We start from the raw sequence: 19,611 nt of genomic DNA, 5'->3' as shown, positions 1-19,611 counted from the left end.
CTTTGCACAAAATTCTCCACTGGTTTTAAAAGGACCATGAGATAAGAGTTGTTTTACATATTTCATATATACATGCAGAAACACAAACATTTCCAGAATTTGTCCTAGTTTAATTGAAAGAAAGAATAGGGATCACTTAGTGTCATCTTATAGTGACATTTAACAGTAGATCATCTGGTAACATTTAGGGTAGAAAGGACTCAGCTCCTCCCCAAAATGTAAACCAGCCAGGCTCCGGTAGAGCAGGTCTTGTAATCCCAGTGACTTGAGAACCTGAAGCAAGAGGATTTCAAGTTCTAGGACACCTCAGCAATTTAGTGAGACCCTGTCACAAAAATTTTTTTTTAAAAAAGGGCTGGGGATGTAGCTTACTGGTAAAGTACCTATCGGTTCAATCCCCAGTATAAAAAGAAAAGAAACCAACCCAAATTCATTAAGAAAAAAAGTCAAATACAGAATATTTAGTTTAATGATTTTTTTTAGTGAAGGATTATTTATAAGCTGAACCATTAGCCATTTTATCTTAATACTCAACTGTGTTCAGTGACAAAGCCAAGGAGAATTTGTTGAAATTTTGTTCTTTTTCTTAAAAGCCAAGAGTTTATCCAGGTGTGCATGTGTGGGTTTGTGTGTGTGTGTGTGTTTCCTGAAAAGTTCTAGGTCATCAAGATTCAGAGGCAAAAATCTGGAATCATCAGAAGCAAGCAAGGTTCTCAGGGGATTCTACTTGTGGCATTCCTATCTTCAGTTTCATGACAATCTGTTAACTTGATTAAGACCATGTGCTTCCAGGATAATAGGCCAAACAGGAAATACATTGAGCTTATTAATAAGTTCAGATTTTCCGTTTTCAAATGTGACCCATGCCAGAATCTGAAAATTCTAGTTTTTAAATTGGCCCTAGTGAAAGTTTCAGATGGTTTACCCTAACTGTAGTTTTAGGCAATTTTTTTTTCTTTTCTTTGTAGGTATTGTGTTCATTCCTATTATACTTAATATCCAATTTTTATAAACAACCTTTTCTCTTTTATAATTTGGACAAAGCACCCTTTTTCAGTTGTGGCTTTGACATCAACACAGTTTTACTTGTTTATATTTTGAAAACACTCAGCTGACTTTGTCCTTGGAACTTGGCATTTTATATTCCTTTCAGAACACAAATGCAAAAGCTCCTCTTCACCAAGACACTAGTATATACCTCCAAGCTGTGCCCATATTGATTATCTTCTAAGTCATAACATTTTTCCTGGAGCTGTTAGGATAGATTCTGAATTAACTGTTTCATTCAGTGAATCACTTTACTAGTCTTATCTATTGTAAATACTAAGTGCTAAACTTTGTCTCTTGATGCCTGTTCTATATTTTTGTTTGCTGGATATTGATAATAGTTATTTCCTTGTCTCTATATCTCAAACTAATATTCTTCTGTTCTCTTAGACTTAATAGCTGTCTATGATTTTATTTCATTTAACTATCAAGGTCTGGTCATTGCTTTATTCAGAATGTGCCCCCAAATGTCTTTCCTTTCCATCTTTAATATTCTAGGATAAGCTTCTAGATCTTATCCTTAAACTATTGTAATAATTTTGGTTTTGGTTTGTCACAGCTCTAGGTTATTTATTTATTTATTTATTTTAAATTATTAGTTGTTCAAAACATTACAAAGCTCTTGACATATCATATTTCATACATTTGATTCAAGCAGATTATGAACTCCCATTTTTACCCCGTATACATATTGCAGATTCACATCGGTTACACATCCACTTTTTTACATACTGCCATACTAGTGTCTGTAGTGTTCTATTGCCTTTCCTATCCTCTACTATCCCCCTCCCCACCCCTCCCCTCCCATCTTCTCTCTCTACCCCATCTACTGTACTTCATTTCTCTCTCTTGTTTTTTTTCCCCTTTCCCAAAACTTCCTCTTATATGTAATTTTGTATAACAATGAGGGTCTCCTTCCTTTACCATGCAATTTCCCTTCTATCTCTCTTTCCCTCCCCCCTCTCGTCCCTGTTTAATGGTGATCTTCTTCTCATGCTCTTCCCCCCTATTCTGTTCTTAGTTGCTCTCCTTATATCAAAGATGACATTTGGCATTTGTTTTTTAGGGATTGGCTAGCTTCACTTAGCATAATCTGCTCTAGTGCCATCCATTTCCCTGCAAATTCCATGATTTTGTCATTTTTTAGTGCAGAGTAATACTCCATTGTGTACAAATGCCACATTTTTTTTATCCATTCATCTATTGAAGGGCATCTAGATTATAATGTAGGTTATAAATGTAGCACAAGGCAATTACCATTCCTGGATGAATTTCTGAAACTCTACTGTATTGTTAATACCCTACTTAAAAACCTTTAAAAGTTATACTATCTCTAGAATAGGTTTTGGATTCAAACACCTGAGTCTGGCATTTAAGACCTTATAATTTGTTGTCTATATCTTTGTTTCCATCTTCCCTTTTACTGGTCCCTGCTCATACTATTCATCCCAGCTAAACTGACCTTCTCAGTATACAGTGATTATATCTGGTACTTCCTACTACCCATATTATCATCCTCTCAGCCAAATTATCCTAATTTCTTTCCTTTTCTGGGTAAGTACTTTCCATTATTTAAAAGTCATCGAGAGCTCAAATTCTCTGCTTACATTTCTCAATTGCTTGATTGTTACTTCCTTTGTACCTTCCTAGTACTTTTCTTATTATTTGTCCTTCATTGCCTTGATTTTTGAGTGTATGTATGATGTGTGTTTAATTTATATATACTATTATTTATTCAACTAGGTTGCAAATCTTGAAAATGTCACATCTTATACATGTTTGTACATCTTATGGTATTTAGCACAGGGCTAAGCAAACAGAGGATAATCAACAATTAATAGTTATCTTCTTTCTGTATTTGTGCTTCTTACTGAAAACACCATTGTTTTTTTCTGTTGTGTAAACTCTTATTTAAGGAAGTTAGGGAAAGTTTTAAGAACTTGGACACCTTTATATCTGCCATGAGAGAATCATAAAGCCCAGGTAGGTTTATAAATTACATAAAGGCCTTGACAGTCAGACTTAGTGACACTTCATTCATGGTCAGCTGCAGTCTGGAGGACTTGCTGTATACTTTCAGAATGTATTAACTAACTGTCCATCAACTCTTCTTTTTCAAATATCTAATTCTGAATCCATCTCAATCACTAAATGTGGAATAAATATGGATTTTTGGTGGTGGTGGGGGGTGCTGGTGAGTAAACCTGGGGCCTCATGCATGTTGAGTGCACATTATGCTACTGAGCTACACCCCCAGCCCAGGATATCTCATTTGAATCAGTGTTAAACATTCAGCATAGGTCAGCAGTTTATCCCCTTTGCTCACACTCAATATCAGGACCACCCAGAGATGATTTAGGATTGAGAGAAGTTTGAGTTACTTTGGTTCTTTCATTTATTTATTAGTCAAGGGGGGATGTTTTCCCAAATGAAATATGAAGGTTCAAATGGTGAGAAATTAGCCCCAGGGATTCTACTGGGACATTATAAACTACTTTTGAGATTCTACAGTTTTCATAACTATCCACACTTCCTTAAGACTTTCCCATGTTCTGATGATGCATTTAGTCATCTTTGGAGGTGCCTATATCTATTTATCTCTGTTCACCTCATTCTAAAAATGCCATGAGGAAGCATAGAAAGATATAAACAGGTTTTTTAAAGATAAAAGGTATTTAGAAGGAAGACAAAATATAGGACAGTGAAAGATTAAACTAGGATTAAATCCACTCAACTTGGGTCAGTGCCCCAAGAAGTCACAATGTCCTGTAACTTTTGTTAGAAAGATGGGCTGTTAATTGGCTCTGAGCTTTCTGGCAATGATGAGAAAGATAGACTCAAAGCCATATGCTTAAATTTCAGTATCCCTATTTTAGGAGAAAGGAAGAAAGAAAATTTACCTGCTCTAGATAATTATAGTTACTCTTTAAGTATTGAAGAAATATATAATGTTTTCCTATAAAGAGAACACTGTATAGTTGTGAAACATCCTTTACTTCTCTTTAATAAATATAACAAGGTATTTTATAGACACACAGCTTTCTGATGATTTGATCTATTCTGAGGATAACATTGAAACTTCTCCAGCTAGACTGGAGGAATGAATGGAATGTATAAGTAATTTTTGCTTTAAATCAAAGCATATTTTTTTAATTATTGGTTTAAAAATAAAGTTACACATGGACATATTTAATTTTTCTAAGTTCTCTTAAGTTCTATAGTTGTTTGGTAGGAAAAGCTAAGAGTAGCACCTCCAATCTCATTTCTTCTCCTGAAGCAGTATGCTTTCAACCTTTAAGCATATTTCTGTGGCATTTCCTCAGTGTCTAAATATTGTGCTTATATTGCACTTTGATTTTTCATTTGTTGCATTAACTGTCGACTTTCTTCACACTAACAAGTTTTAACTTTCTTTATTCCCTCTGTTTCCGCAGTATGTGTGCACATTTTTCAACATACAACTCCTTATCTATTTTCTTATTGTAATTTAACTTAAATTTCTGTTAAATCAATTCAGTATTTTTATGACTAAAAATGCTATTAGAATAATAATAACATGCATTACTTATATTTTTCTCATCATCTGTCTTTCCTAGCGTTATAACTGTGTTTTTGTTTTTGTTGTTTCTTAGTTTTCTTTGTACTTATCAAAGTGATTCACTTGTGGAAATCTTCTGTTTCTTACATCCTATTTCTTCTTGGTTTTGTGTCATTGCTTTTGTGAAATCATTCTGTGTCTCCCTAAGAAAAGATACATGGGAGGTAAATTTATTGAAAATGTTTTTTCTTCTGCCATACCTGATTGATAGTTTGGGTGAGTATAGAATTCTAGATTGACAATAACATCCCTTCAGAATCATGAAGAGGCTGGCTGGTTGCCTATGGTTTACAAGTCTAAAGCTATTCAAATTCCCGGCCTTTTGTGTATGATCTGTTTCCTCCCTCCCACTCCTCTTTATCCCTTTTTCTCTTCTTTCCCTTATTACTCTATCCCCTGTTATGAACTTTTATGATAACATGATTTGGTGGGTCTGTTTTCCTTTATCAACCAACTCAGTCGTTTGGCTACACTTTGGGAAGATGTTTTTCATCTTTATCGCTTGGCCTCAGGATTGACTTTTCACTTTTACCAATATGTTCTTAATTTCTAAGGAATTTTTGTCTTTGTCTCATAGATTTTCTAACATATCTCTCCAATGATAATTGTGATAGGTTGGCTTGTTGTTTTTGTTTTGTTTGGCATTTTGTTATAATGAGCTTTTCTTTATAATTTTTAATTTTTGCTCAATGTCTCTTCAATATTCTCTCTTAAATCTTTCAGTACATTACATTTTTTCCCCCTGCTATCTCTTCCAAATTAACTTGTGGTAGATTTTTTTTATCCCTTAATGTTAGTCATTCTTTAGGTGAAGGTTAAACTTTGGTTTTCGTGGGGCTAAAAAGCTTATAGGTAGAGCTTACCACCTGTGAGTTTCATTGTGTGGGTGATCTTGTTGAGCCTATTTGTGTTAGTTCCCCAAGTTGGTATCTGGCAACCTCAGATTTTTGAGAGGGAGCTTCTCATTTTCTATATGGAAGTAAACAAGCACTCTCCAAGCTGAGCTGGAGATAAGGCTATAAGCATTCAGAAAACATACATTTAATTATTCTTGTTTTGGAATAGTATTCTTACTTGCCACTTGCCTGATGTTCCATGGTCCAGTTCCGTGGTTCCTTTACCTTCTCCAGAGAATAAAGGAACCACGGAACTGGACCATGGAACATCAATTAGAGCAACACAAAGTGGTACTGAGGAGGGGATCTAGAGATGAAATTGTTTCTTAAGCAGCTTTCATCTAATCCTCCTTATCTCAGCTACCACCTCCCTCCGACCCCCATCACCATTTTTTTCCAGAAGTACCTGGTGCTGTTAATTCCTGAGCCTTTGAAGATTCTGCAGAGTAAGTTGTATTGGTTCTTGGCTTTTCTTACTGCCAGCTTAAGATTCAGCTTTCTCAGATCTAAGTCAGTTACCACTTATTCATCTGCTTTTCAGCTTCCAAAATGTGTTGCTGCTGACTTTTCTGATGTCTTTTGTTCTTGTGTTGTATGCTTTAAAAAAATTTTTTTAAATGCCTGTATTGTAATGCTAATCACATTTCTGAGAAGGTGAAAGAAGTGTGTGTCTAGGCTCTTGTCTTTGCCCAGATGTCCTAACATTATTTCTATCAAGACTTAATGAGTATTGGGGGATAAAGAGTTTGAAAATACACCTGGAATATAAAACCAAGTCCTTCATCGTCATCATCATCATCATCACTAACTTTACATGTGAAGTGTGTTAATTTTTTCACTGGATGTTCGTATCCTAATGAAAAAAGTACTATATCTCCATTTAACAGATGAGGGAAATTACGACTTGGAGGGTATGAGGAGCATTTGTATAGTCACACATCCAAGAAATAGTAGATCATGCAACTGCAGAGCCTAAGTGCTCTTAACCACTGGACTGCACCGCCTTCTTAACATTAGCTAATCAAGTTCAAATTGATGACCATGTAAGAAAGTTTGGAAGCCTAACCCAGGACACATGACTATATGGAAAACCAATCAGTCTTTACGCTTCTTGTTCTAGGGTGTAACCACCCACAGTGAAGTGGTAGGTCCCTTCAGTCTATCCCATGTCAGAGTTATAACTCTGGAATCAACTTAGAATCCTGGGAGCAGGGTGGGTATGGAGAGGAAGTTGCTGAAATGGTCTCCAGCCTTGATGGCTGTCCATGGGTAATTTCCAACAGCATGGCTGTGTATGTTTCACCATTTTAGAGACTCTTGCTGTAGTGTTATGTTTTAGTGGGTGATGTATCAGTTGCTGGTAGTCTGTTGCCGTGTCTGACTTGACTAGTGGGAGAGCTACTGATGACTTAGCTTGGTGAATGAGATGTGATGATTCATCCGTTATCTTTTCTTTTGGTTAAAGCTGAAGGAATTGAAGAATCTGCAGCAGCAGTACTTACAGATTAATCAAGAGATCATTGAGTTACGTCCACTGAAGGCTCAACTTCAGGACTATCAAGATAAGACAAAAACATTCCAGATTATGCAAGAAGAACTCAGGCAGGAAAACATCTCCTGGCAGCATGAGCTGCATCAGCTCAGGTATGATGATCCCTGCATTTGACCCTTTTCATTTCACTTTCTTTTAACTTTTAATTTTGAAATAATAATAGATTTATAGAAAGTTGCAAAACTAGTACAGAGAGCTCTTGTGTACTCTTTACCCAGTTTCCTCTGAAAATAGCAAACTTACATAACTATAGTACAATATCAAAACTAGGAAATTGACATTGGTACCATTTACAGGTCTTCTTCAGACTTCACCAATTTTATGTGCACTTATTTGAATATGTGTGTGTGTAGTTCTGTGCAGTTTTGTCACATATGTAAAGACACCATGTAAACAACACTACAACCCAGACAGTAGAACTGCTCATCACTACAAGTATGTCCTTAGTGCTACTAGTTTATAGTCACATTTTCCTCTCCCCTTCCACCCTCTTGCACTGAATCCCTAATCTCTGGCAACTACTAATTTGTCCTCCATCTCTATAATTTTGTCATTTTGAAAATGTTTTATAATTGGAATCTTATAGTTTGTGGCCTTTTCCCCCCCTCTCCAGAGCATACATTTTAAACATTTATTTTTATTGGAGTTTTTTGGTTATACATGAAAGTAGAGTCTATTTTGATAAAATTATACATGCATGGAATATATCTTATTCTAATTAGGGCACCAGTCTTCTGGTGGGATTTACTATACCATATTTATATATGTATATAAGAAGGCTATGTCAGATTTTTCCCACTGTCTTTTCTATTCCTATCTCCCCTCCCTTCCCTTCATTCCCCTTTGTCTAATACACTGAACTTCTATTCTCCTCCTCACCTTATTGTGGGTTAGTTTCTACATATCAGAGAAAACATTTGCCCTTTGTTTTTTTTGTGATTGATTTATTTCATTTAGCATGATAGTCTCTAATTCCATCCATTTACTAGCAAATGTCATAAAGTTATCCTTTTTTATGACTGAGTAATATTCCATTGTGTGTGTATGTGTATGGCAGAGAGGCTATTTTTACAAATACTAAAGGAAAATAGCTGGGGTCAAATAGAAGCCTTACTTTTGGCCAAATTCAAGGAATAGAAATGACAGCAGCTAATATTTATTGAGTGTTCAGTATGTGCCAAGCTCTGTGCTTGATGAGTTTTACATAGTAAGTATCTTATTTAATCCTTATGATAACATTAAGGAGTTGATAGTTTATTCTGTTTTATTGAAGAGGCCCAGAGGAATTAAGAACCTCTTACTCAGAGCCTGTTCCTAGTGTATTGTGGAGCCCTCTGTTGATCCCAAGTCCTTTAGAGTCTACAGCTGCGTTCCCTTTTTTTCCCTACATTTTTTATTGGTGGATTATAGTGGATGAGATTTGTTGTTACATATTCATACATGTACACAATACACAATATAATAAAAAAAATTTGGCCAGTATCACTTACTCATCAGTCCCCACCTCCCACTCCTTGGTCCCTTTCCTCTACTGATCTCCCTTTGGTTTTCATGAGATCCACCCCTATCTTTCTTTTCCTTTTCCACTCTAGCTTCCAGATATGAGAGAAAACCTCCAACCCTTAACCTTCTGAGTTTGACTTATCTCACTTAACACAATAATTTCTAGTTCCATCATCTTCCTGCGAATGATGTAATTTCATTTTATTTATGTCTGAATAAAACTCCTGTGTATATATACCACATTTTCTTTAACCATTCATCCGTTGATGGACACCTAGGCTGGTTCTATAGTTTGGCAATTGTGAATCGTGATGCTATAAACATGGGTATGCCTGTATCTTTGTAGTATGGCTTTGATTCTTCAGGATAAATGCCAAGGAGTGGTATAGCTGGGTCATATGGTGCTTCCATGCTTAGACTTTTGAGGAACCTCCATACTGATTTCTATAGTAGCTGTAGTAATTTACAGTCCCACCATCAGTGTAAAAGTGTTTCTTTTTCTCCACATCCTCTCCTGCAATTGCATTCTTATAGCCATGATGTTATCATGGTGCTGCCCTGCTATCAATTATAATGGTTTCCTGTGTCCTACATGGCCTGACCTCATTTCTCTCCATTCTTGTTTATAACACATGTACTTTAGTACTGCATCCCACAATTTTAAAATTCATTCTGTAATTCAAACTTTTGCTTAGTGCTTTTTGCTTAGTTTTTTTTCCTGCTCTTGGAACACTTTTCCCATTTTGGAAACCCAATTCATTATACAGGTTCCAGACCAAATGCCAACTTCTCTGTGAATTTAGTCCAGGCCAGCCAGTTGGAATTCCTTTTTTAGTTCTGCATCAATTTGTTGCATGTTTATGTTTATAACCTAAATTTCACTGATTATATATTTTCTTTATTTCATGTCTAAGAGCTCATAATGGTTTTAAATATAGAATTATTTACAAGTAATTACTCATGAGTATGTTTTTTACCTATCCTTGTTCCATGAGGTTTTTGTTTGTTTGTTTGTTTGTTTTGTTTTCTAGGATGGAGAAGAGTTCCTGGGAAATGCATGAGAGGAGAATGAAGGAGCAGTACCTTATGGCTATCTCAGATAAAGATCAGCAGCTCAGTCACCTGCAGAATCTTTTAAGGGAATTCAGGTCTTCATCCCAGACTCAGACCCTCAAAGCACAATACCAAAGACAGGTGAGGAATCAGTGTTGATTGAAATTACCATTACCAGAAAACATCAGCTTCATATAAGTTAAGTGCCCATCTGCCACTATTAGGCGAGCTACCTTATGACTTTCTGTGGGGTGGGCAGGGTTTCTAGAGGGAAGGAATTAAGCATGAGAAATCTTAGAAGAAAATTTCATCAATGTTTGTATCCTGGCAGGCATCCCTACAGACATCAACTTCCCTTGAGGGATCACAAAACCTAGTTTATGAGACAGAACTTCTCAGGACCCAGCTCAATGATAGTTTAAAGGAAATTCACCAAAAAGAAATAAGAATTCAGCAATTGAACAGCAAGGTAAGTGTTTGCTGCTAATTGGAATTTGGTTGCTTTTTCCAATGACTAGAAGCAAGATGGTAAGTAGAAGCTGATTCAGCGTAGGCTCCCAGCTGTAGCACAACTTTCTCAGAACCTGGGTTGCTTATTCCAAAGTACTGGACACAGGACCATTTTCTTTTCTGTGCGCTTGGAGAGGAGACAGTCCTTGAGGATGATTTGGAAAAATCCATACAGTAAGAATAAAGAAGGCAACTACTCTAGGAAGCTTTCCTCCCAGCATCATCTCCCCACCCGAATCACTTGTTAGTAACATTGGGGTAACTCCCTACCTCATCTTTTATGAATAATTATCCTTCTGTTGCTTTCTGACTAGTCAGAAATGTTCTCCAGTGGCTCAATTCCTACCTGCCTTCTTCAGAATCCAGTTAAGAGTCTGTGTTAAAAATAGAAATGATTTAAGAGACCAGACTCTGGAGCCCAGAGATTGGCTTCAAGGAGAGTGTATATGCCTCAAAATGTATGCACAATGGGTTATGCATAGGTTTCTCATCAGTTCACCAAGAGTCTGGGGTCAAAAATTGTAAAAATCAGTAGGCTCTTTTCACAGAAGAGGAAAAAGGCCCAGTATAATACAGTAATTTACCTAAGATGTTAAGAGGAGGTCATTGTGAAGCAAATGTGATCTTCTTTGTGTAAAAGCACGGTGCATGCCATAAGTTGAACATACTCATTAGATGGTGTTAAATTCAACTAATTGGTAATAAAGTGTCAGAAACTAATACTATTAACTTAGGTAGAGAAAACTGCATTTTTAAAAAGTGGATCCAAACAAACTGGTGAAATTGCGAATCCCCCTTTGTTGGGGACATTTGTATGGGAGTTTCAGAGGGACTCTGAGCAGCTGCCACCCAGTTTCCCTTCCAGATTGTCAGATATTCCAGAAGTTCCAGAATAGGTCTATAGCCCCTCTTCTTGCAGTGAGCTAGTTCCCATCTCAATCCTTACATTTGCTCAAACATTTGACCTCTAAACATTTGACCATGACTGTCTCTGAGTATTTGTCTTCTAGGACAGTGTTAAAACTGGTTCAGGAGTATTTGAAAAGATGCAATCATTTTGGTGGATAGCAACTAAAATAATTCTAAATGTTTGATTGAAGTAAAACATAGAAAAGCATCAGATCATAGGTGTAGTGTGATATATTATCACAGCTATGTGATTAGCACACAGATCAAGAATCAAAATGTGCCAGAACCCCAGAAGTGCCCTGTGCCCTCTTCTATTCCCTACCACCCACCTTAGAACTACATATGAGTGGAGTTGTAGCTTCTCTGTTGTGGGGCTTCATTTATTTTGTGAGATTCAACCACTTTGTTGAATATAATGTGATTTTTTTTTCATTCTTTTGCTGTACAGTATTGTGTTGTACCGTAATTTCTCTCTTCTATTCTTGAAAGACATTGGGTTTTTCCAGTTTGGAGCTAAGACAAATAGTGCAGCTAGAGTTCTTTGAGAGAAAATCAATAAAAATATTTATTTATAATATAGATGAACTTATGTTTCAGTTAAATGTATGTGCGAGCCTATGGGTTACAATCAAAGTTGTATTTTTTGACAGATTTATTGAGATATAATTCCACTAAAAGTACGAAAAACACGCTATAGGTCATTGTCATTCTGGGTGAGAAACAGCTCTTTTAGAACTCAGCTAGAAGGTACCTAGCTACCTAGCCTGGGTTCATTAACAGGGAACTATTATTTGCCTGCTATGAATCTAGTTGTGTGTTAGGTGTTAAGGATGCACATAGGGGCCTCTCTTGAAGTTTTTACAGTCCCTTGAGTTTACCCTCACTCTTAAATTGGTCCCAACTAACTAGGAGAATTGTTTCTGGGGCCCTAGAATCCGATGGCCTAGATGGATGGTCAGCATAAAATGATCTCTCTCTAAAGCCACTGCCCTCATTCTTTCCTTAGATGTTTCTACCAGCATGGTTAGATATCTGTGTGTACTGTAAAAATATTCTCAATATTTTAAAATGTAAGAGGGATAAATAATGATAATTTTAGTCTATATCATTCCCCCAAATGTGGACATGATGAAATATAGTAGCTTATAAGCAGATGTCAGCAAACTGTTCCTTAGCAGCTTAGAAGAGTAAATATTTGAGATTTGTAGACCTGACAGTGTATCTATGATTCTCTGCAGTTGTAGTCCAAAAGCAGCAATACACAAATGAATGAGGTGATTTTATTCCAACAAAACCATATTTACAATAAAAGGACTCCAGTCCCTGGATCATGGTGCCAGCCCTAAACTAAAGGCACCGTGTTTATTCTAGACCAAGCAGTGCAAACATTAGGAGGTGGCATATTACTGATAGGTAATTTGGTTTCTCCAGTTGTGGGAGTTTTTGCTTCCAGTGAATTTTGCAGGCCTTTTCCTTCCTCTTTTGTATCAGCTAAGGGAAAAGTATGAGGATTTTTTTCAATATGAAGGGTTTTTCTGTTTTTGTTTTTGTCTTGTTTGGTTTTTATTTGTGCGTATGTTTGGTATGATTTGAACTATTCAGTGTGGCCAGGGACGTTTTCTTTCTCCTGTGTTAGAAGATTGCATTACTCCCTCTGTCAATAGTTGTCATTGTTCTCATTACTTTGCTTTCAAATCCATATTGCCTCTCACATATTTACATACTTTTCTTTACTAATACCAGTCCACAACTGCAGGTACCCATGACTTTCTTAACGTCCCTTGCTGGGCCCTCCAATTGGATTTATCAGGTAGTAGATAAGAGTTCTAGACTTGAAATCAAGAACCACATTGAACCAGGGTCTGACATCTGCCAGCCACACAACTTTGGACAAATCACTACTCATTTTTTTTTAACCATTTGTGGACAAGGACAGAAGTCCTTTCTCTACATCTTTCAAATAAGAAATTGTAAAATTGCTTTATAAGCTGAGACTTGCTCTTCAGAACCGCATAAAGTAAAAAGTAAAGAGCAAAATTTAGCTTACTAAGTAATTTTATAAGTATGTGTAATTCTCTTGTTTTAATTTTATGTGTGCATCAAATGCCCCCCCCAAGTATCTCTAAAAAACAATTTATTTTCTCTAAAACATTGTTTGATTTGACTGTTGAATCTGTGAAAATCAATGCTTCCAATGTAGTTATTTGCATGTCTTTAGGTGTGTTTGGATTTATTCTGTTTTCACTTCTAACATTATACCTAACACACATTATAATTATTTATTCTTTTTGATAGTACCGGGGTTTAAACCCAGGGGTTCTCTACCACTGAGCTACATCCCCTTCCCATTTTGTTTTGTTTATTGTTATTGTTTTGAAACAGGGTCTTGTAAGTTTCCAAAGCTGGCTGCAAATATTTGATCCTTCTGCCATTACAAGCATGTGCCATCACATCCAGCTTATGATATTTTACTCTATTCTCTTGGTATTGTGGTATTGAAGAATCTGTCCAGTAATATTATTGTACAAATTTTTAAGTGACAGTGCTCTCTCTAGCTATATTGAATTTGGGATTGTAGTCATTTATTACTAGTTTAACTTGGACCCAACCTATTGCCTTCCTTTCTCCTCTTATATTCCTGGGATAGCTTATCCTAGTAGATTTTTGGGTTTCTGTTTCATGGTTTTTCAGTCAATATTCTAGGCACCATTAAAACAATAAAAAAAATTCCCTGCTACTCCTCCAGAATAATTTTCTTTTCTTGGTTGAAACAACTAGGCATTTTCTCACTTTGACATGCACTTAAAAATTTGATCCTTAAAACCCAGAAGTGCTATGGTAAAATGGTTCTGTGGAAGGGCACTTATCCTCACTTGTGTTTCAGTTCTCTCAGCTCCTTGAAGAGAAAAACACCCTCTCCATTCAGCTATGTGATACTAGTCAGAGTCTTCGTGAGAACCAGCAGCACTACACTGACCTTTTTAATCACTGTGCAGTCTTGGAGAAGCAGGTCCGAGATCTGCAGGCGGTGAGTAAGAAGGAAGTGAGAATAAAAAAGTACTAGGAAATTGAGGGCAAGTGGTAAAGCATAAAGAGCAGCCTCAAAGACGCTTACACAAGTAGGAGTGATGTCAGACAGTGGGGCAGAAGAGGAGAATGTTAAGGAAATGGGAAGAAAGTCTAGGTAAAACTACAGAATGAAAGGATTAGAAGAAAAAAGATGAGTGAGACAGTGAGAGAGAAATCAAAACTTGAGTGGGAAACAGTAATGACAGCCTTGGGCCCTCCAAAACTGAGAAAGTATGGATTTTGCTTTAAGAAATATGAAAACTGTAGGAGGACCTGGGAGACAAAACAGGCAAAATTGTGGAGGCCATGGAAAGAGTGTGGTTTTGAAGGTCGTGGAGGCTGAGAATTCATATGAGTTCCATCAGACACACAGAGGGGCTTGGAGAGTTCACAAGCAAGGGAGGGACCAGAGTTCTGGAAATCCATGAGCCCCACTAGATGAAAGCAGACATTTATGGTGAGGTTTAAACTTGCAAGAAGATAAATTAAAAAATGAGAATGTGAGGAGAAAGCTAAGGAAGAGACAAGGGTTTTAGGGAGGTGACTGATCTACCAGAGCAGATTCTCACTTCTTAACCTGCACTTGAGAATTGTAAGTGAGAATATTCCTGTCCAGGATTTCTCATTCTCTCCCATTTTCTTTCTTGTGTAAAATTTCTTCTTCTCTCCAAACTCTACTTGTAAAAACTGAGAACTCATTTTTTACAAATAGAGTTTCATAAATGCTTTCATTACTGAATTATTAAGCTCATTCTTCTTCTAGGGGCTACCACATGTAGATGTTGCTCCAGGAGCTCCCCAGGAAAAGAATGGAGTTCACAGAAAGAGTGATCCTCAGGAAGCAAGGGAGCCACAGCAAAGGTAGGGGAGCAGGACTCTTCCTGGGCATACATAAATGCACAGAAGTCAGGCAATCACCTAGCTTGAACTGTGGTCCACCATATGACTTTATATGTCTTATTTATTTATTTAGTGGTGCGGGGATCAAACCCAGGACCTCACACACACTAGGCAAGCACTCTACCACTGAGCTATACCCCGGCCCATAATATGCCTTCTTATCTTTTTGGCCTCAGAGAAATTATATAAGAATTAAATAGTAACAAATGGTATGTGTGAAAAGTTTATAAAGCCAAACAGCAACACCCCTAACAAATACTGTGGCATTGAAATGAAAGATATTGTCAGTCCTCAGACATCCTGAAGGTATTTCTGCAGTTTCATTTAATCTCTCATCAGCTGTGCTTTTAAGATGTGTGTGTGTGTGTGTGTGTATGTGTGTGTGTGTGTGTGTTCATGTTCAGAGAAGCTTCTATAAACTTTCCTGCTGTTCTGCATCTAATGATGCTCACTGTTTCCCTTTTATTTTGAAGCTTTTCTGAAGCCCAGGAGCAGCTGTGCAATACCAAACAGGAAGTGAGTGAATTAAGAAAGCTGCTGGAAGAAGAACGAGACCAAAGAATAGCTGCAGAGAATGCCCTCTCTCTGGCTGAAGAGCAGATCAGAAGGTAAAGTTGAATCAGGGCAGCCTCTGTCCTTTTCTCGTTGCATTCATGAGCATTTGCATGGCCAGACTCGGGATTCATTATGATCTTACCCTCACTAGGAGACAGGTGCTGCAGTGAGTGTAGAGTCATATTGTGGTCACCCAAAACTACTTTTGGAGTCTAGGAGGGCCATGCTTTCCAAAGTAGTTCTTAGAAAATAATAATAATAATAATAACAATAACAATAACAAAATCTGCCAATCCTATGATATGAAGTAAGCTTTGAAAAGTATTTTGCATTCCCACAATAACTGTATAATGTGGGTATTGGGTTCTTCAGAGGGCCAAATCAACAACAACCTCCATTCCTTATCTGAGATCTGAATCAACTGAAGTCATTTTTTTTAAAGATTAAAACATAATAGAAGATGAAAAGACCACTTTATAAAGCTGATTTTTAAAACTAAATAACTTTATTAGCAAATGATACTTCCTAAGCCTGCACTTCCTCTCCCAGTCACAGACTAAACTTTCTCTGTAGAAGATTCTGCTCTTGCCATACTCAAAACATTGGAATCACAGAATGAATTGTGCTTCTTGGGAATAATTTTCACAATATGTGATTGGAAAGGATGGGACTACGGAACCCGTATTCGTTATTACCAGCTCACTAGTTGAGAGAATCACTATGCATAAGAGGGTGAAGTGACTACAAGTATTTGTCGCTGGAAGTCCTTTTATGTGGAAAGAAACATTAAAAGTAGGCTCTTGTGTTATGTCTGGGGTTATGTTATATCTGATCAAGCATCTGCCTGTTAACTGGGGTGGAAATTCATTGTATTTGTGTTCAAATGCCTTCTTGCAAAGCTTAAGTGTCAGAAGAGGCAGCCCAGGGAGCGGGTCTTATTTGAAATCCCTTTTTTTCCCACTCAGCATATTAGCTTCCATGTGGGCCTTGGTGTGCAGCTTTAAAGGTGGCTCTGTGGAGGCACAGCACAGCTTTGTGTTGTCTTGCTGTCTCTGCCCAGCATTTTCAGGCCTTTCACCTATAGCTATTTCTCTTCTACTTGCTGTGGAATTGCTTAGACCTGTAAGACCTGGCCCATGTGGAGGTGGATCCCCCTAATGTGTAATTTACCTACCCAAGGCAACTTGAGACTGCATAGCACAGGGTGACTCCTGAGCCTGTGGATGAGCTGCATAATCCAAGCCCAGCCCCTCATAGTTCCCTCTTTGGCTGTGATGTAGAATGGAGATTGGGATAGCTAATTAAGTGCTTACCACCTTGGCCAAGTACTTTAAAGTCTTAGGGACCATACACGTGTACTCTGTAGTGCATGGGGAACTAGGTGGCCTTGCAGTTGAAAAGCAGCCCACACTGTTGGTTCAATAATACCTACAGACATCCCATCCTCCCTCAGCCTAACTGACTTGCCTCCAGAGTAATAGAACATTCAGTTCCAGGTCAAGGCTGCCTCAGAGAAACATACTTCATGGAGGATCAAACATACAGAAGGTGTATTCTGCAGTCAGCCTGGGGCTCAAGAGGAAAGCAGGTGGCGGTGGTGGGGGGGAGCGAGGCTGCGCATGCTCAGGATCTCTTTCCAAACTCACAGATCAGATTCAGGTATTCCTTGTCTCCTGGAGAAGAGTGTGAGCTGTGATAGGTATCCCCCAGGAAGAAGAAGCATGAGGAGAGCAGCATTCCCTCCCGCCCACCCAGTTAACAGGCAGATGCTTGATCAGATGTGCTCTCACCACAATTCTCGTTTTCCTCAAGAGACCTTTGGGTGACTGATGGCAGCTTCTTCCTTAAATGGAGAAGTTCCAGTATGAAATAAATAAGCAAATCAGCAAAAATGAAGCCGGAAGCAGTAGAGGCTGCCAGTGCAATTTAATTTGAAGAACCTCACAGAAAATTTAATATGCTTTTGCCTCTTAGCCTTTAATAAGCGAAAAAGAAAATATGATAAGTTTCTCTGAATCAGATGTGTGTAGTGGAAAAAACAAAAACAAAAACTGGATATTGGATTCTGGTTCCACTGCTTGCTGGTTGTGTTCCCAGGGGCAGGTCACTCCACCAACTCCAAAGCATCTGAGCCAGCACTTGGTACATAGTAGACAGTCGACTCCTGGTAGTTAGTATCACCTTTACTACTCTGGAGCCAGGCACTGCAGAGCAGCCTTTGCTGAGATCCCCTGTGCTACCTCTGGCTGTTGGTGACCAGGAAGACTTCCCCAACCAGCCTCTCGTGCTGTGAACCCATACTGTGCCTCTTTTTCCTTACACAGGCTGGAACACAACGAATGGGATTCTCCCCGGACTCCTATCATTGGCTCATGTGGCACTCAGGAGCAGTCATTCTTAATAGATATCACGAGCAACAGCTGTCGAAGGGTAAGAAGGGACAACGCAGAGAGGGTGTGCTCTCAGGGCTGCCAGTGTTGAGGGTCCAGAGTCAAGCAGAGAGTATATAGAAGACTAGCCCCTGAGCAGGTGACGTCTCTAAAACTAGAGGGTGCAGAAGACTTAGAGGACCCTGGTGGAATTTGCCAACTTGCATGATTAAAGGGGAAGGGAAAAGAACGCAGCCCTTTATGATGAAACTCTCTGACTGTCAGGTTTTTCTTTCAGACTCGGAGTGGTGCTGGATGGAAGCGGGTCCTGCGGTCACTCTGTCATTCACGAACCCGAGTGCCACTGTTGGCAGCCATCTACTTTCTGATGATTCATGTTCTACTTGTTCTGTGTTTCACAGGACACCTATAAACTTAGTTGTCACTTTTTGGACCGTACCCCTCAGAACTTGGAAGTCTGTCACCTCTATTGCCATAATTATCTATTCCAGTGGAACAGTCTTCCCATTTACAGATCATCTCTCCACCTCTCCAAGAAAAGTGCCTGTAAAAACAGAGGTGGAATGAGGACAGGTTGGAACTTCGGGGACTGGAGAGTCTGCTTTCTTCTACTGCCCAGGGCCCAAACACTCTGCTTAATCTGAGACGCCTCACAGTTGGTTGGTTCAGAGTTTTGCAGGTCCTGATGTTCTATGGTCCTATGAGATACTGAGACATGTCTTTCAACCAAGTCAAGAGAATGGTCCTAATAAACCTAATAATTTGAATTTCAATATTATTTTGATTGATAGCTCTTTTTGTTTCATTTGTCTATATTTTTTCCTGCTTCAGGGGGAAAGTAAACAGTTCTAGGGAATAAACAAATAGCCTCATAGAAATGTGATTAGATGTCTTGCTGAATAGGATGGGAGCTGAAGAACTCCTCAGGGACTTATCATGGGGAAGGGGACAGCATCTTTTCCCCTGACTGTTCTTCCACCGGAGGGAAAGTTGTGGTCCTCGACTATAAGGACAGCACCCATTGTCTATGCCCTTGATCACACGTAGATTAACTGACTGGCCTCCATAGTAATGTATTTATACAATGTATTAAGTGGCTGATACCTTTCCCTGAAAGGCAAGAAGAACTGGCTGTGGACACCAGTGTTCAGATTCTTATCATTCCAGTTACTCGTATGTGCTTCAGTTATGGACCCTGAGATATGCCCAGGGGCCAGCAGGGGCCAGTGCAGGGTGGGGCATTGACTTCCAGCCCAGGGCTGACTAGCGTGATGCCCACACTGCACCTCTTGGAGCACTCAGCTCCAGTGCTCTTGGCAACAGTTATTCCAGTTTCCCAGCCCCATACTCACCTACCTCTGTGGACCAGAGGGCTCAGGCAAGAGGAAAGAGAATATAGAGAGATAAAATATTTAAAACCAGACCTAAGAACGACAGCCAGGGGAAATTCCATCTGTGCCTGTTCTCTACCACCTCTCTCTCCTCACACACCCTCACCAGTTTGTGATTCTCTTATTATATTCAAGATATGTCCCCTGCCTATTCTCCCTACCTATGGAAGAGAGGAGACTGGAGGGATCACTAATCTGTTCACAATCTTTGCTCTGTGGTGATTTAATCTTGGTCACA

At 38.5% G+C, this 19,611-nt stretch overlaps 1 protein-coding gene across 9 annotated transcripts in view; it reads left to right on the top strand.

Moving 5' to 3' along the window:
• Positions 1-18,755, top strand: part of Golgb1 (golgin B1) — a 68,739-nt gene extending 49,984 nt beyond the window's left edge. For 8 of the 9 annotated variants that reach the window (XM_046457800.2, XM_058583490.1, XM_058583489.1 and 5 more), the window contains 8 exons: positions 7,007-7,185; positions 9,628-9,790; positions 9,981-10,118; positions 13,953-14,096; positions 14,901-14,998; positions 15,511-15,645; positions 17,917-18,022; positions 18,260-18,755. In XM_046457800.2, the coding sequence (XP_046313756.1) occupies positions 7,007-7,185; positions 9,628-9,790; positions 9,981-10,118; positions 13,953-14,096; positions 14,901-14,998; positions 15,511-15,645; positions 17,917-18,022; positions 18,260-18,394 (1,098 nt within the window). In that variant the 3' untranslated portion in view covers positions 18,395-18,755. Of the gene's footprint in view, positions 1-5,941; positions 5,988-7,006; positions 7,186-9,627; positions 9,791-9,980; positions 10,119-13,952; positions 14,097-14,900; positions 14,999-15,510; positions 15,646-17,916; positions 18,023-18,259 lie in introns of those variants that run through there. The other variant, XM_058583491.1, reaches the window with a different exon arrangement.
• Positions 18,756-19,611: the final 856 nt, after the last annotated feature.

This window comes from Marmota monax, unplaced genomic scaffold, assembly GCF_021218885.2.
Source record: "Marmota monax isolate L192 unplaced genomic scaffold, Marmota_monax_Labrador192_F-V1.1 WCK01_AAM20220418_F8-fsc00052, whole genome shotgun sequence".
Classification (NCBI taxonomy): domain Eukaryota; kingdom Metazoa; phylum Chordata; class Mammalia; order Rodentia; family Sciuridae; genus Marmota; species Marmota monax.
Note: the sequence above shows the minus strand (reverse complement) of the source record. Positions and strands in the feature narration are given on the sequence as shown.